This window comes from Dasypus novemcinctus, chromosome 3, assembly GCF_030445035.2.
Source record: "Dasypus novemcinctus isolate mDasNov1 chromosome 3, mDasNov1.1.hap2, whole genome shotgun sequence".
In the NCBI taxonomy this organism is placed as follows: Eukaryota; Metazoa; Chordata; class Mammalia; order Cingulata; family Dasypodidae; genus Dasypus; species Dasypus novemcinctus.
The window spans coordinates 35,548,728-35,566,657 of record NC_080675.1 but is presented as its reverse complement, the minus strand read 5'-3'; the positions used below and the strand labels follow the sequence as shown (position 1 = coordinate 35,566,657).

The following is a 17,930-nucleotide window of genomic DNA, read 5'->3' as shown; positions in this document are numbered from 1 at the left end:
CTCAAATCTGTAAGCAAATAAATTCCCATTGTTCAAGCCAAACCATTTAATGGTATTTGCTTTGAGCTTAGGAAACTAAAACAGCACTTAACACAATCTTTATATCTAGACTGTTGGAGTTTAAATCCTGGTTTCAAATAGTCAGATATTACTACGTCCTAACAATATCATGTAACAGAAATTTTTGTATAATATACTACAAAGAAAATAAATTTTTAGAGTTACCTGAATAGAGCTGAAACTTCTTCACAAAATATACAGAAAATCATGTTTAACTTGGGATGAATAAACCATTCACATTTCACAATTTATGTTCAAAATATATCTCAAATATCTTATTTCTCTGATCCAAAAACACAAGTTCTTCCAAATTTGAAATGTTTTAGACAGAGATTATGATGCCAGATTGCTAGCAAATTTGGCTGTGAATACAAAGTTCAGCCGTCACTTCAGCATTGGCACCACATGTGGCTGAACATTAACTCAAATTTGGATCACTATTGTCATCTAAAGTATCTTTCAAAAAGTTACACTGTTAGGCAAATTTGAAACAAAACATCATTGTGGATACAGAAGACTGTCACACTCAGGCAATAAAATTAAAGCAACAGGAAATGCCCCATATCTCTTGGGATAAATAATATAATTTTTTACACCGGGGGAGGTGGTGTGAAAAATGGATGTCACTCATGTACCAAATATCTATCAGTTTCCATTCAAGAAAAGGTATTTAATTCAATAAGAAAAAAACCTAAGAAATGTACAGATGATAAATCCAGTATTCAGCTGGCATCTAACCAACAATAATAGTAGCAGCAACTAACATTTATTGCATGGCCACTATATGTGAGACGTGTGAGACGATGCTGTATTTTTCATATACTGTATTTACTCATATAATCCCTGTAAAAGTTTGATATAATTGATGAATTCCAAAAAGAAATATTGGATTACGCTTGTAATCTGATCTGTACCTGGGCATGACTGAGTTATGATTAGGGCGTTGAGTCCCCATCCCTTGGTGGGTGGGGACTCACAGATAAAAGGCATGGCAAAGAAAAGAGTTGAGGGCTTTTAATGTTGGAGTTTTGGTTTTGGAGTTTGATGGTGAAGACTTAAACTGGAGCCCTGGTAAGTCAGCATGCAGAGGAAAGAGAAGCCAGCCCTAGGAAGGAAGGAACCTTGAAGCCAGAGAAAAGCAAGCCCCAAGAACGTAGGAACCCAGGAAACCTGAACCCTCTCAGACGTTGGCAGCCATCTTGCTCCAAGTAGACTTTGGTGAGGGAAGTAAATTATGCTTTATGGCCTGGTATCTGTAAGCTCCTACCCCAAATAAATACCCTTTATGAAAACCAACCTATTTCTGGTATTTTGCAAAAGCACCCTTTTGGCTGACTAATACAATCCCCAAAGCACCTGTGTTAGGTAGGAACTAGTCCCATTTTACAGATGAGAAAACTGCCACACAGAGAGATTAAGTAATTTGCTTATGGTCACATACATAATAATAACTGGCAAAACCCAAATTCAAATCCTGGTATAATAGTATGGCTTGAAAGCATAGAACTTTAAAGAGCTCTAAATGTCTCTCTAAATTTTTATCAGAGAGCTATCAAAGGACATGAAGCATGTAAGTGACACGACCATATTTGCAATTTAGGAAGATCACTATTGCAAGCACCGAGATAACAGTTTAGAGGAGACACGATTGGAAGCAAGAAGAATAGTTAAGAGTTCTTACAATGGTCTAAGGAAAAAAAGGATGAGGACTTGAATTAAAGCTAAAGCAGTGGCAGTAGGAAAAACAAGGAGAGGACAGATACTTAAGAAGAATGAATACAATATAGTGGCTTCACCCAGCTACCCTGCTGAAAAAGCCTACTTCCATGATGAGAAAGGCTGAAAATACCAGATAATTGCTTTCTTGGCTTTACTTGCAAGTTTGGCAGGGACGTTTGATTTGATCCTAGCCAATGAAGTAGTGGGAAGTGATTGTATGTATGTGTGTGAGGGACTGTCTCATCTGAATATAAAACATAGTAATATCTTTGTATGCTGATGAGAAGGGGATACATTATTCATTAATTGGATTCCTGGATTTACTTAATATTTTATGTTAATGTATATGAATATGAATATGTTGATATCCTCAAATTAATTTAGTCTGTAGTTTCCTTTTTTGGGTGTTCTCTGTCAAGTGTAAGAAAGCTACGTATGTAAAAATAGTTCATAAGTTTATAAAAAGAATTTAAATGCCTTTGATGGGGGAGCAGATATGGCTCAAGCAGTTGAGTGTCTGCTTCCCGGGGGGTCCCAGTTTCGGATCCCGTGCCTACTAGAAAAAATAAACAACAAAAACAAGCAAAACAATGAAAAAACAAACTGAGGGGAGCCAGTGTGGCTCAGTGGTTGAGCACTGGCTTTTTACATGAGGTCCTGGGTTCAATTCTCGGCCCCTGGTACTTAAAAAAAAGCCTTTGAAAAACAGATAAAGCACTGATTTTATCTTTTCTTTAAAGGCCTAACAGAATTTCCTTGTGAAATGATTTGAGCCTGGTGCCTATGTTTAGAAAAAAGGAGAGGGGACTCTTTTCGTCTTATGAAAGTTCTTCTACAGTAGCTAGTCCTCTTTATAAAATTTTCAATTTCTTCTGGAGTCAGTTTTGGAACTTTATAATATTCCCCAAATATTACCAATTTTCAAATTCATTTGTATAGTCAATCTTTTACTTTCTTTAGTATGTATGATTATTTTCCCATTTTACTTTTTGTATATTTATTTTCACATGTCTTAATTTTTTTCTCTCTCCCCGCCAAGTCAGCTCCCTTGTCTGTCTGCTTGTGTTCTTTAGGAGGCACCAGGAACTGAACGTGGGACCTCCCATTTGGGAGGCAGGCACTCAATTGCTTAAGCCACATTCGCTCCCTCTATTTGCTTTATTTTGTGTATTTGTATTCCTTTTTCCTGATAGATTATATTTAGCAACTTCTAATTGGCATATCACTTTGCCAAAATCTTCTGAAATCACAGATCATGAAATGATAAGCCCTTGGGTTGAGAACTGGCCTCTTAGAAATACTGAAATAATAAGAGCTTTACTTTTTTATTTTTTCATAGCTATATGGTTAAATGCCAAAAAAGATCTGTTACTAAAAGATTACCTGTTATAATTTTTGGCATAATAGCAGTCCTTATCTTAGAAAGAAAGGGATGGTTCCCCAAACCATCTGGCAGATCACTTAATAGAGTAAAATTTTGGCCTCAGAGGTAAACATGTGCCATTCTAGCATCCATGTGCTCAATTCTCCATCTGGTCTATCCTATTTCCACACACTGGCACAATTCCTAGCAACAACTGAATACGTGTCTTGCATCTCCTTCAATCTCTTTAACAATGAGTTAAAATAATTACACCAATTTATAAACACATCTTCTACCCTCACTCTCTACAAATGTCTTTCCTTCCCATTTCTTTGTGAAAATATAAACCTTCAGATTTACAAGTCCATCAACTTCAAGGCATTAATACTACAAAGTTAAATGGACTTGTACCCTTATTTTTCACCTCTGTTCCTATTAAAATAAAAGCAGCATGCCTCCTCCAGGCTAAAACTAATCCACTTTCTTTTTTTTTTCCCAATAAATCTTTTTTTTTTCTTTTTTAAAAACTTATTCCCCCCCTCCCCCCAGTTGTCTGTTCTCTGTGTCCATTTTGCTATGTGTTCTTCTTTGTCTGCTTTGGTTGTTGTCAGCGGCATGGGAATCTGTGTCTCCCTTTTTTTTTTTCCTTTAAAGATTTATTTATTTATTTATTTATTTCTCTCCCCTCCCATCCCACCCCGGTTGTCTGTTCTCTGTGTCCATTTGCTGCATCTTCTTTCTCCGCTTCTGTTGCTGTCAGCAGCATGGGAATCTGTGTTTCATTTTGTTGTATCATCTTGTTGTGTCAGTTCTCAGTGTGGGCGGCACCATTCCTGGGCAGGCTGCACTTTCTTTCACGCTGGGCGGCTCTTCTTATGGGGTGCACTCCTTGCACGTGGGGCTCCCCTACGCGGGGGACACCCCTGCGTGGCACGGCACTCCTTGCGCGCATCAGCACTGCGCATGGGCCAGCTCCACACGGGTCAAGGAGGCCTGGGGTTTGAACCAAGGACCTCCCGTGTGGTAGATGGACACCCTAACCACTGAGCCAAGTCTGCTTCCCTAATCCACTTTCTACATGCTAATTTATAAAGGCATTTAATTGTGCTGAAGTCTCTCCCATCTTACAAATTACAACATAAAAACAAACGACCACAAATTGTACACTTTAAACAAGTTTGAACTTTTTGGTTGTAGCAGTTTGATATTGTTTATGAATTCTAAAAATAGATATTGGATTATGTTTATTAACTGGACTGTTCCTCTGCGCAGATTAGATTGTATCAATATCAGAGGATTCACTTGATTAAATTTTGATTAGGGTTTTGATTAGGCCACATCAATAGGACACTGAGTTCCTGCCCACTTGATGGGCAGGGACACACAGAGAAAAGGCATGGCAGAGGAGAGAGATGGAGTTTTGATGCTGGAGCCCCAGGAAGTAAATACACAGAGAAGAAGATACATGAGGAAAGAGATAAGTAGACACAGCAGAGGTCCTGGGAAGAGAATGAGCCTGACAGTCTACAGCTGACCTCGTAAAGACAGCAGAGCAGCTGGGCCTGCAAAGAAACAAGCCCCAGGGAGAAAGACAAGCCTTATGCTAACCTACAGTTGAAAAAGGAAGGAGCTGGGACCACAGAGCCTTAGGAAGAAGAGTAAGGCTGAACTGTTGCAAAGACGAAGAGCCATCTTGCTCCAACACATGGCAAAAGACTTTGGTGAGGGAAGTAACTTACGCTTTATGGCCTTGTGACTGTAAGCTTCCACCCCAAATAAACACCTTTTATAAATACCCACATATTTCTGGTACTTTGCATCAGCACCCCTTTTGCTGACTAATACAATGGTATATAAACTATTAAAACCAAACAAACTATGCACAAATACACAAGTTCTCCAACTTCACACTGCCTTTGCTTCTCTGCCTTCCTCTTCTAAAACAATCTTAAAAAAATTTTTTTTACAGGTTTAAAAGGTATAACTGACATACAATAAACGATATATATCTAAGTATACAATTGGTTGAGTTTCGGACATATATATATGCCTGTGAAATGATCATCACAACCGATACAGTAAATAAAACCATCACAAAATAGTTGCTTCTTTTCTTTTTGTAATCCCTATCTCCCAACCCTCCCCATGGTCACTGCCACTGATCTGCCTTTTCAGACAAACTTCTTGAACAAGTAATCTGTAGACTTATCTATTCCTTATTTGATATCCATTCACTTCTCAATTTACTGAAATCTGCAATATGGATTCCATCTATATAACTTTAAGTGCTGTCATCAAAGCCACCAAGACTTTCAAGGTGTTAATGTGAAGAAGTGTCAGCTCTTACTTGATCTCCTTATAGCATTTCTCCACTTTTTCCTCCTTTGAAACACTTTTACCTTGGCTTCTAAGAACACATTCTACAGGTTTCCCTTCTACCCATAACTATTCCACTGACAGTCCCTTCTGTGTTGGTATTCCTCAAGGGTTTGTCCTAGGCCCTATTCTCCCAAACTTGTATCTCTAGCTAAGACTCAAGTGTCTTCTGAGCTCTGGACTCACACTTCCAGCTGCTCACTGGAGATCTGCATCTGCATGGATACTCCAAAAGGAACTCATCTTCTCTATCCCCAAGTCTATTCTTCCTCTAGTGTTCCATATCTCAGTGAGGATCCCCAACAATGTCCTACCTTCCCAAAATGAAATCTTAAATACCAAGCTCACCTAATTCAGAATTCAGTGGTCTCTAAGGCAAGGCAATATAAGACATTTGTCTAGCTATATTTGACTTGAGGAAATGCATTTATTTCTAGGCTATGGGAAAAAAATTCAGGTTCTGATTCTCCTATCTACCCTATGCCATTTGTATATCAGTGTGTGCATGGGGATGTCAGCACGGAAGACAGGAAAGGGGCACAAGATAAAGCAGAGGAAAAATGCCTTTAAAAAGGATTTAAAAGGTCATTTGGAAAGGACCTAGAAAACATATAGTAGATAAGCTGCCCTACATGCATAGGATTATGTCTCTAAAGCACATACCATCTAGCTTTATCTTATGATTAATGAAAATTACAATGAAAGATACTGAACCTTATTTATTTCACACAAAATACTTAAAAGTTATATATTTCACAGCAGATTAGAAGTGCTTCAACTAACTTTACTATTATTTTAATACTGTAGAAGTCAGCCCTCAAAAGCATGTGTTTTAAAAATATATATATACCTAACGTGGATGAACCTTGAAGACATCATGTTTAGTGAAGTAAGTCAGACACAAATATTGTATGATCTCCCTTATATGAAATAATTAGAACATGCAAATTTATGAAGTCAGAAACTAGAAAAAAAGTTACAGAAACTAGGAAAAAAGTTATTAGGGGATGGGGAGGGGTTAGGGAATGGAGAGTATAGTAGTTTGATATTGTTTATGAATTCCAAAAATAGATAATGGATTATGTTTGTGAACTGGTCTGTACCTCTGGGCATATTAGATTGGACTGGATTCAGACATTTCACTTTCACTTGATTAAAGAATGATTAAGGCTTTGATTGGGCCATGTCAGTAGGATGTTGAGTCCCTGCTCCCCTTGGTGGGCAGGGACTCACAGAGAAAACGAAAAGACAGAAGAGTTAAGTTAGAGTTTTGATCCTGGAGTCTGGGAAGTATACACAAAGAGAAGCAGATATGTGAGGAAGGAGAGAAGGCTCCATTAGACACAGCAGAGGCTAATATAGAGAGGTAAAGCTTAATTGGTCAGAATTTCTTTTAGGATGATGGAAAATTTTGGTAATGGATAATAGTGATGGTAGCACAACATTGTGAATGTAATTAACATCATTGAATTATATATCTGAATGTGATTAAAGGGTGAAATTTTAGGTTGTATATGTTAATAAAATAAAAATAAACATCTTCCAACTAAAAATATAAGGACATAATAGGGATAGGAATAACTGAGAAAACAGGAATAGGTAATGTATGCTTTGTATCAGTGTTAAATTTCTTGAACTTGATAGTTGTATTTCGGGTGGTTACAAAGTGAGTATCCTATTCCAGGAAATGTACCTGGAAGTGTTAAGTGTTAGCAGAGCATGATGTGTGCAACTTCCTGTCAGCTGTAGACTATGAGGCGAACGGCTCTATCTCTCTCCTGGGGGTTTCTGCTGTGTCTAAAGAGGCATCTCTATTCCTCTGTGTTCTTCTCCTGGCTTAGGTCCTCTCTTCCTGGGGCTTGCTTCTTTTTCCTCTCTGTGCCTACTTCCCAGGGCTCCAGCTCAAGACTCCAGCATCAAACTCCAAATCAAAACTCCAACATCAAAATCCTCAACATCAATAAGCTTCAGTTTTGTCCTCTGCCATGCCTTTTATCTAAGGGTCCTCACCCATCAAGGGACAAGGACTCAACACCCTATGGCATGGCCCAATCAAAGCCCTAATCATAATTTAATCATGCCCAGGTACAGACCAATTTACAAACATAATTCAAAATCTTTTTTTAAATTCATAACTATATCCAACTGCTACAGAAGGTGAACAGAAAGGCCCCTACACTTTGGCCTGGAGCTATTCTGTAAACTCACTGCTCATTGTATAGATAAGCTCTGAAGGGGAGCACCTGCAGAGGTCAATCAGCAAGGACTGAGAAAGGAGTTTGTTACTGTTGTTGTTAGCTTAGACATTCAAGGAAAGCTCTGCCATCACATTTCGTTGGATATAAGCTTAAGGAAGAGACATTCCAGACTAAAATTCCAGTGACAGCACATTAAAATATCAAAATGTCCAAGTGCAACACAAGGTTACAAAACATAAAGAAGTAGGAAATGAAGGCCCAGTCAAAGGAGAAGATTAAAGCATTAGATATTATCAATGAGGAAGACCAGAAATGGGGCACATCAGACAAAAACTTTTTAAAAAATACTAAATATGGTCAAAGAGCTAAAGGAAAACATGCTCAAAGAACTAAAGGAAATCAGGAAAACAATAGATGAACCCAAAGAGAACACCAATTAAGAGGTGGAAATTATAAAAAGGACCCAAACAGATCTAAAGACCACAGTAACAGAAATGTAAAATTTCCTAGAGGGGCATGATGGTTAGGCTATTCTGTCAACTCGGCCAGGTAATTGTGCCCAGTTGTTTGGTCAAGCAAGCTCTGGGCTAACTGTAATACAAAGGCATTTATGGACTTTACTCAACATTGACTTTACTGCAGTGGTAAATCATAGATAGCTGATTACAATTACATCAGTCAGGGAGATTGCCATCAGCAATGAGTGAAGCTTTATCCAATCAGCTGAATGCCTTAAAAGGGGAAGTGATTCCAGCAATGAGTGAGAATTTCCCAGTTCGTCTTTGGACAGTCAACGTCTCCCAGAACTCATCAAGAACCTTCACTGGATTTTCACTGGAGCCTGCCTGTAGAACCTAGACTTCTGCACCACCATGGTCACGTGAGAGACTCTTACAAAATCACACACTAGGGAAACGGACTTTGGCCCAGTGGTTAGGGCGTCCGTCTACCACATGGGAGGCCCGCGGTTCAAACCCCGGGCCTCCTTGACCCGTGTGGAGCTGGCCATGCGCAGGGCTGATGCGCGCAAGGAGTGCCGTGCTACGCAAGGGTGCCCCCCGCGTGGGGCCCACGCGCAAGGAGTGCGCCCATGAGGAAAGCTGCCCAGCGTGAAAAGAAAGAGCAGCCTGCCCAGGAATGGCGCCGCCCACACTTCCCGTGCCGCTAACGACAACAGAAGCGGACAAAGAAACAAGATGCAGCAAATAGACACCAAGAACAGACAACCAGGGGAGGGGGGGAAAATAAATAAATAAATAAATCTTTAAAAAAAAAAAAAAAATCACACACTATTGACAGATATCTCTTGTTGATTCTGTTTCCCTAGAGAACCCTGACTAATACAAGGAGTAGAAACAGCAGATTGGAGCTGGAAGAAGAAAGAAATTAGTGAACTTGAAGATATGATGATTTAAATCACCTAGTCTGAAGAGAGAGAAAAAATAAAAAATGAAGAAAAATGAACAGAGCCTAAGAAACTTGTGGGATACCATCAAGTTTACCAATACACACATTTTGGGAGTCCTAGAAAGAAGAGAAAAAGAACAGTCAAGGAAATAATGGGTGAAAACATCCAAATTTAATGAAAGACATGAATATACACATCCAAGATACCTAACAAACGCCAAAACAGTATAAACCCAAAAAGACTCAAACCATGCCACATTACAATCAAAATGTCAAATGTTAAAGATGAAAGCATTCTGAAAGCTGCCAGAGAGAAGCAACACTTCAAATACCAGGGAGCCTCAGTAAGATTAAATGTCTACTTCTCGTTGGAAACTGTGAAGGCAAGAAGGCAGTATGAAGACATAGTTAAAGACCTGAAAGCAAAAAATTACGAAGCAAGAATTCTGTATTGAGCAAAACTGTCTTTCAAAAAGGAGGGAGGAATTAAGACATTCCCAGATAAAGCTGAGGAACTTCATCACCACTAGACTGGATCTACAAGAAATGCTAATGGGAGTTCTGCAGGTTGAAAGCAAAGGAGAGTAGACAATTGACTGAAGCCACATGAAAAAAATAAAGATCTCCAGTAAAGATAATGCATGGGTAAATATAATACCAGTACTAATGTACTTTTTAATTTTTAACTACACTTTTTACGTCCTACAAGATATAAAAGACAAATGCATTAAAAGTAATTTAAATAAATGATTTTAGATGTAAAAATATGTAATTTATAATAAGAACTACATAGGGAAATGGAGTTGGCTCAATGGATAGAGTGTCTGCCTACCACATGGGAGGTCCAGAGTTCAAACCCTGGGCCTCCTGACCTGGGTGGTGAGCTGGCCCATGCGCCGTGCTGATGTGCGCAAGGAGTTCCATGCCACACAGGGGTGTCCCCTGTGTAGGGGTGCCCCATGCACAAGGAGTGCGCTCCATAAGGAGAGCCACCCATGCAAAAAAAGTGCAGCCTGCCCAGGAGTGGGGCTGCACACATGGAGAGCTGACGCAGCAAGATGACTCAACGAAAAGAGACACAGATTCCCAGTGCCGCTGCCAAGAATACAAGTGGACATAGAAGAACACACAGCGAATGGACACAGAAAGCAGACAACGGGAGCGGGGTGGGGTGGGGCAAGGGGAGAGAAATAAATAAAAAATAAATCTTTAAAAAAAAAAAGTAAACCTGTGTTAAAAAAAAAACTACATAGAGGTGGTGAGACGGAAGGGTTCAGGAACATGATTTGTGTATGCTATTGAAGTTAAGCTGGTATCAAAACAAGTAAGATTTCTACAGATTGAGGATGTTGAATCTAAGCCCCATGCTAACTACAAAGAAAATATAAGAGAATATGTAAGCTCATAGAGACAGTAAGTACTGTACAGGTTGCCAGGGGCAGGGGTAATGGGAAGTTAATGAGTATGGGAATCCAACTGGAGTGAAGAGAAAGTTATAGTAATGGGTGGTGGTGAAAATACTGCAACATTGTGAATGTGATGAATCCACTGAATGGTATGCTTGGGAGGTTGAGTAGTAAAGACTTATGTTGTGTGTATTTTCCGTAATTTTTAAAAAAAAGAGAAAATAAAGAGACAATTTCAATTAAATACAATACATGATACAGGATTTAAGAATGGAAAAAAGGTTCAAAAGGGCATTAATGGGACAGAAAAAAAAATGGAATATAGAATTTACTATTTATACCAACATTAAATTTCCTGAACTTGACAATTGTACTTAAGGTGCTTATATAAGTGAATATCCTTTCTCTTAAGAATTGTACATGGAAGTAATACATGTTCAAAGAAGAAGATGAGTGCAACCTCTTCTCAAATGCTCATAAAATAACTAGAGAGATGAAGGAAGGAAGGAGGGAAGGAAAGAAGGATAGAAAATGATACAGCAAAGGCAGCAAATGTTAAGACTGGCAGATCTGGGTATTGGTGGGGGATGGTATGCTGGAGTTCTCTATATGGGGTTTGCATTATTTTTGTAACTGGCCTCAGAGTTTGAAAGTATTCCAAAATAAAACATTTAAAATTTTTAAAAGAGAAAGGAGAAAAATCACAATAAGAATATTTATACTTATATAATAATGTATAGAAAATAGAGGAAAAAATTTAACATTTTATATTGAATGAAATTTTTTTTCTTCAAGATATTAACATTTTGATCTAGATTCTTTTACTTCTTCCTCATCTAATGATCTGACACAGTACTTTAATAATATATTGCTTTTTTTTCACTAAACAATATAATAGATACATTTCTTCCATGTCAATAAATATGACCCTTCTTCTTCAGAGCCTCTAATAGTAGTAAGAAAAAGCACCGGACAGCACTCCCTTGTCTAGGTCTTAAACTCTATGTACTATGTTCTTAACCTCTATGTGCTTCTATTTCCTGATCTGACCAATGAAGGCATTAGTTTAAGTGACCTCTATGCCACTAAAAGATTCAAGATTATGGAGAAAATCCCGTTTTACTTAACTCTTACAATTAAAGATTTTTCTACAACCACACTGGACCTGTGTTTGAGAAAGCTTATCCCACTGAAAATTACTAAATCTAGATAATTTAGGATCTTTGGGTTTTTCAGGATTTTCTTTCATAAGTGATCTTAGTTGTACTGATACTAAAAATTATTTAAACATAAAGAGAACAATCACTTTTTCTTCTCATTCATCTCTATCAGAACAAGATGTGATTAGTTTTTGGAGGGTTCTCAAGTGTCTTATTTAATGAGATTTCAGCACCTGGCTAGCTCAGTCAGTAGAGCATGAGACTCAATCTAATCAATGAGATTCTACATACAATAGACTATCAATTTGTTTCCACATAAAGATTTACAGAAACATCAATTCTTACCTTAACTGGGAAGCTACATTTTCCAGTACGAACCCCTTCCTCATCTGTCTGCCACTGATGTGGACGACTGGCCTCTGGAACATAAACATCTTTCTTTCTCCTAAAACTCTGCCGTAGTTTGTTCATTTTAATTTTTACAACCTATGGACAGAGAAAAAGATATATGAAAAAGGAATTACTACCTTTTCACATATTTAAACTTCAGAATACTGTACTAAACCCTAATGTTTCAAATTAAAGGCTTGGCTTAGGGGAAAATGAGCAATTAGTATACTACCTCTTAGGGTGACACTGAACTCAAGCAAACAAATCATTTTACTTTTTGAAAAGACAACTACAATACTAGTCCTGATAAAACAACAATAAACTCTCATGGAATTTGAAGGAATGTTATTCTAAGAACTTCCAAGCGTTTTAATTATAATAAATCAAAAAGTAGTTCTCCCCACTGATCAAACTTATTGCAACTCCTAAAAATGGGAATTTGTACATGTAGGCCAAATTATATACTACTAGCAATGTCTAAAAACATTCTAAAAACTTTCATACTTAGTAGGAAAAAATCATCTGGAAACACTGGAATTTGGAGATCTTTTTTGGAGACATTAGGCACTAAGCAAAGCATAAACTACACTTACCTTTTTATAAGATGCTTTAGAAAGAGCAAGAAGAGTTTCCTTAAACATACTTGAAGAAGAAAAAGTCTAAAGTTAGCAGCTTTTGCTAACAGTATGACATCAAAATGTACTTTCAAATCTATAATTATTATAGTAATATAGAATTTTTCAATGATAAAAATCTAAGTTTCATCACAAACTCTAAAGTGTTAAACTGTAGTCAATTATTTGTTTTGTTACTGGAAGAGGCACTCCTTTGATGCCTTTAAAGGTGCAGTAGAAATCACAAAACTACAGGGATGGAAGAACTAACTCCTAAGAAACAGCAGACCATTCAAGAACCCATAAATAAACATACTAAAATAAGTGTCCCTTTACGGAGTATAATGTCAAAATCTGAAACCAATACCTCTAGTTTTCTGTTAAGGAACATGGCACATTCTTTGGATTTAACCTCAACCAGCCTAAAAGATAACTGGAGAAAATGACATGACAAAACCATAAAAAGGAAATGTCCTCTGTGTCACGAATGTTAAATAGCAAGGGATTAGATATTAATCCCCACATGACACCAAGGAAAGTCTTGAAAATCAAAAGTTTGCATTCTGACGAAAAGCATTTTGTATTTTAATATGCATAATGCTGCAGAACTATTAGCAAACTAGTTAATTTACATAGACAAGCCAATCTTACATCTTTTTAAAAAGAAAAAATTCTGACAAAGCAATGGCAATGTAAAAATCTCTCAATGTTTAAAATGAATTTACCATTTCTCAATTCAAAATTATAGTGTCTAAAGTGGAAATTAAAGGATTGAACAAAGGAATCCTCAGCCTTTAAGCACATCACTTATTCCTATTCTAATTGAGTCTCTTAATCTAACAGACTTCCATAACATTCCTTGATACCTTTCACATTCACACACACACAAATATACATGAATGCAAACATTAGAGAATAAAAACACCTATATTCTTGCTCAAACTGGCACTTTAAGTAATGAGGCAAAAGTCTATTTGATTCATTTCTTCCTAATTTCTTTCTCATAGTAAAGAAGACTACTTACCTACCCAATCACCCAGATACCTGGAAACCATCCTTGTATTCACCCTTTCTTTGAGCCAATAACTCCACTTTCGCAGTATCTCTTAAATTCATTTCCCCTCCACTACACCAATCCCACTATTCTCAGACATTTTTGCTTAAATTATGCCAAAAGCATACTACTGTCCTCCTTACCTCCAATAGAGTTCCACTCCAACCTGTTCTCCTGACTACTGCCAGAGTGAGCTTTCTTCTTTTTTTTTTTGAAGATTTATTTTATTTCTCCCATCCCCTTCGTTGTTTGTGCTTGCTGTTTGCTCTCTGTGTCTGTTTGTTGTGTGCTGGCTGTCTGCTCACTTTTTCTTTAGGAGGCACCGGAAACTGAACCCAGGACCTCCCATGTAGGAGGGGGGGTGCTCAACTGCTCGAGCCACATCTGCTCCCTGCTCATCGTTTTGCTTGTTGTTTTTGCTCATTGTCTTTTCTCATTGTCTGTTCATTTTTTCTTGTCTGTTCATTGTTTTGTTTTCTCTTCTTTAGGAGGCACCAGGAATCGAACCTGGGATCTCCCATGTGGGAGGTGGGTGCTCAACTGCTTGAGTCACATATGCTCCCAAATAGTGCTATCTTAAAAATTGCACCACATATCCAGGGCAAGAATTAGATTAAGAAGAGCTGGACAAATCTGATAAAACACAGCCAATTCTAAATGTCTAGAATGAGTTGAACCAAGTGTCAAAGAGTTTTAACACAAAGCCAATCAACAATAAAACCCTAGACAAGAGGGAGAAACTGATCATCTGAGTTAACTCATTGAGATAATCAGATGCCTAGACATCAGCAAAAATTAACAAGCCATACTAAGAAACAGGGACATATAGCCCAGTTAAAGGATGAAATAAAACTTCAGAGGATACAAAGACTTTGAAAAAACAAACCAATGATGTTCAAACAAATATCCAAAATAAATTCAAGGAGATGAAGGAAAATATGGCTAAAGAGATAAAGAATATTAAGACAACACTGGGTGAGCATGAGAAGAATTTAAAAGTATTAAAAAAATAGAAATTATGGGGATGAAAAGTGCAATAGAAGAGATTAAAAATACACTAGAAATATACAACAGCAGGTCTGAGCAGGCTGAAGAAAGAATCAACAAAGACAGGACAACCAAAATCTTACACAGAGAAGAACGGATAGAGGAAAAAAAATGGAAAAACTTGAGCAGGATCTCAGGGGCCTGAATGACAGTTCTAAGTGTACAAACATATATGTTATGATATCCCTGAAGGAGAAGAGAAGGGAAAGGGGCAGAAAGAATATCTGAGGAAATAATGGCCCCAAATTTCTTAACTTTTATAAAAGATATAAATATAGATGTCTAAGAAGTACCACATACTCCAAACAGAATAAATCCTAGTAGACCTACTCCAATACACATGCTAATAAGAATGTCAAATGCCAAAGATAAAGAGATTCCTGGAAGAAGCAAGACAAAGGCAATTCATCACATACAAGGGAACCACAATAAGACTAAGTGCCAATTTCTCTTCAGAAACCATGGAGGCAAGGAGGCAGTGGTATGACATATTTAAGGTAATGAAAGAGAAAAACTGCTAGCCAAGAATTCCCTGAAGACAATATTGTGACATAGGGCTGGAGAGAGGATATATCCCGGAGGTAAGACAGTGAAGGTATATTGCTGGCCTTGACAGCTGAAAGCTAACTGTTTCTGGTAGTACTTACTAATGGAAACTGAGAAAAAAAGCATATCCCAGATCAATAGCTACATACCAGATACCAGGAGATGTGTTGATTTGCTCAAGCAATGATACCACATCTGGGACAGCAGCTGCAATTGGAGTCACCACCTGGTTAAGTTTATGATAACCACTGTCATCCTCCAAGATCCATCTGTTTTCTGCATAGGCCAAATAGGAGAGTTGAATGGGGATGTGGTAGAAATCACCACCCCTGTATCCTTCAAGCCCTTGATGGTGGCAGTGATATCTACAATCCCTCCAAGGATGCAGTACTGCCTTTGATTTATGGTTTTGCTAGGTAGGAGCAGATCTAGTATCTTCCACTTGGCGTTTTCTAAAGCCCTCAATACCTAAATCAGGGCATCGATGTGGGGATTCTGCCAGTTGCTGAGTATGTCTATTCCAATTATACATTCTGGAATTGGAGAAATAACCACAGAATGAGTCTGAGGACCCACTGGACACACTGTGAGATGAACCTAAGCTAAAACCCCATCGATCACCTAACTTCCATAAGTCCTTACTCTGACTGGTATACCAATGTGACGTTTTGGTTTTGTTGGAAGTAATGTTACTTCTGAGCCAGTATTTAATAACCCCCCAAATGCCTGATCATTTCCTTTCCCCCAGTGCACAGTTACCCTGGTTAAAGGCCATAGGTCTCTTTGGGGAAGGCTGGGAGAAAGATTGTTACAAATTTTTGGCAGTGTAACAGAGTCCTTCCCCATGGGCATCTGGCCTTTTCCTCATTCAAGGGGCTCTGGGTCTATAAATTGTTTCAAGTCTGGGAATTGCTTAAGGCACCATGACTCTGTTTCTGTAATTCAAGTTAGGGCTTTGTTCACTTGACCTAGAACTGTGCTCCTTATACAGATCAAATAGGAATTTAGTTAGATAGTCTATCTATTTTACTTCTAGGTACCCCATGATCTACACAACTCGGATTTTTTTTTTCCACCTTCAAAGATGAATGATATTATTCCTAGGGAACAAGTGGTGGAAAGACATGGGCGGAGCAAAAGAAGGAAGATGGATCAGAGCTCCATTTACAAGTCAATTCCTCATAGTTCCTGTTGTGTTCGTTGTTCTCCCAATCCAACCTCTTTGGCAACAACTGGTACTGCTCCAGCTCCTGCACCAGCACCTGGGCTGCTCTCCGACTTGGGCCTGCCAATAGGTACACGGAGATGAAGAAGTACAGTTCCACCTCGATGAGGGGCACCGGGCACCGGGCGGGTGAGTGCTCCGTCACGGCCAGGTGCGACCTGGGGGCAGGGATGAGCAAGCAGAGTGTGTAGGCTGCGCTGAGGCCTGACTGGGCCGGCATCCCTTCAGCCTCAGGCACACTGCCACCGCCATGTCTTCAGTCTTTTTGATTGCTGCTTTAAGTCTACTTTTCATTGTGGTAGCCATGCCCACCTTGTCTTTGGTGATTAAGTGCTGCCCTTGGTTTCTGCTGGCCCAGGATCTGATCACCCCCATGGTGTTTAAGGATCCTAATTCCTTGACAGCTTCCCATGGTAATATCTGGCCTACAGGGAAGAGCAAACACAGAGCTCTTCAGGGAAGATGGAATTAGTCTCACAAATTTATTCCTCATAGTCCTGGTAAAAGATGTGCCTTCTGGACATTCCTGAGTGGGTGGGCTGGTCTTAAATGGTAAAACATTCCAATCTCTCCAAGCCAGGGGTTCTTAACAAGGGGTCCCTGAGTTTGAATTGAAATTTTAAAAAATAAGCATTATTTTTGTGGGGAGGTGTTGGTGTGATATATTTATTAAATAATACACAGTATAGTATGGACTTAGTAAGGGGTCCATGGTTTTCACCTGACTTACAAAGGGATCCATGTAACAAAAAAAGGTTAAGAACCCCTACTCTAAGCTTTTGGATCTCCTCATCTAGAATATCCCAGGGCAATTCTGGCATCTGGACCTAAGGCAGTGTCAGCTACCTTTGTCCATGTTTCAGGCAACCAACTTCATTGTACCTTTAATTCCACAAAAATGTGAAGGTGTTAAAAACACTCTTACCCAGGGACTTGCCTTTTATAAGCATGGAAGTAGTATTATTCAGTGGTGATTCTTTGCGTATTATTACTAACTCATACCATGGACTATTAGTCCTTGATTACTGGAAACAGTCATTAGTGCTCATTTGTTTTTGCTTGTTGTATTCTTTTTTTGTTTAAGATTTATTTTATTTATTACCCCCCCCCCAATTCCCCTCGTTGTCTGCTCTCTGCATCCATTCACTGTGTGTTCTTCTATTTCTGCTTGTATTTTCATTAGCCAGCTCCAGGAACTGATTCTGGGAACTTCCGGAGTGGGGGAGAGGTGATTACTCTCTTGTGGCACCTCAACTTGCTGTTCTGCTACATCTTTTTATTTTCTGTCTTCTGTGTCTCTTGTTGTGTCATCTTGCTGCGCTAGCTCTCCGCGTCAGCCAGCACTCCTGTGTGAGGTGGCATTCC

The 17,930-nt window shown here is 38.6% G+C and overlaps 1 protein-coding gene across 7 annotated transcripts in view; it reads right to left on the bottom strand.

The window, feature by feature from the left end:
• The window catches only part of NUMB (NUMB endocytic adaptor protein), a 231,673-nt gene that overhangs the window by 60,651 nt on the left and 153,092 nt on the right, over positions 1 to 17,930 (bottom strand). For 3 of the 7 annotated variants that reach the window (XM_058293102.2, XM_058293104.2, XM_058293101.1), the window contains exons 1-2: positions 15,490 to 15,611; positions 12,035 to 12,175 (exon numbers count right to left, since the gene is read on the bottom strand). In XM_058293102.2, coding sequence (XP_058149085.1) covers positions 12,035 to 12,160 — 126 coding nt within the window. In that variant the 5' untranslated portion in view covers positions 12,161 to 12,175; positions 15,490 to 15,611. Of the gene's footprint in view, positions 1 to 12,034; positions 12,176 to 15,489; positions 15,612 to 17,930 lie in introns of those variants that run through there. The other 4 variants (XM_058293103.2, XM_058293105.2, XM_058293099.1 and 1 more) reach the window with 2 other exon arrangements.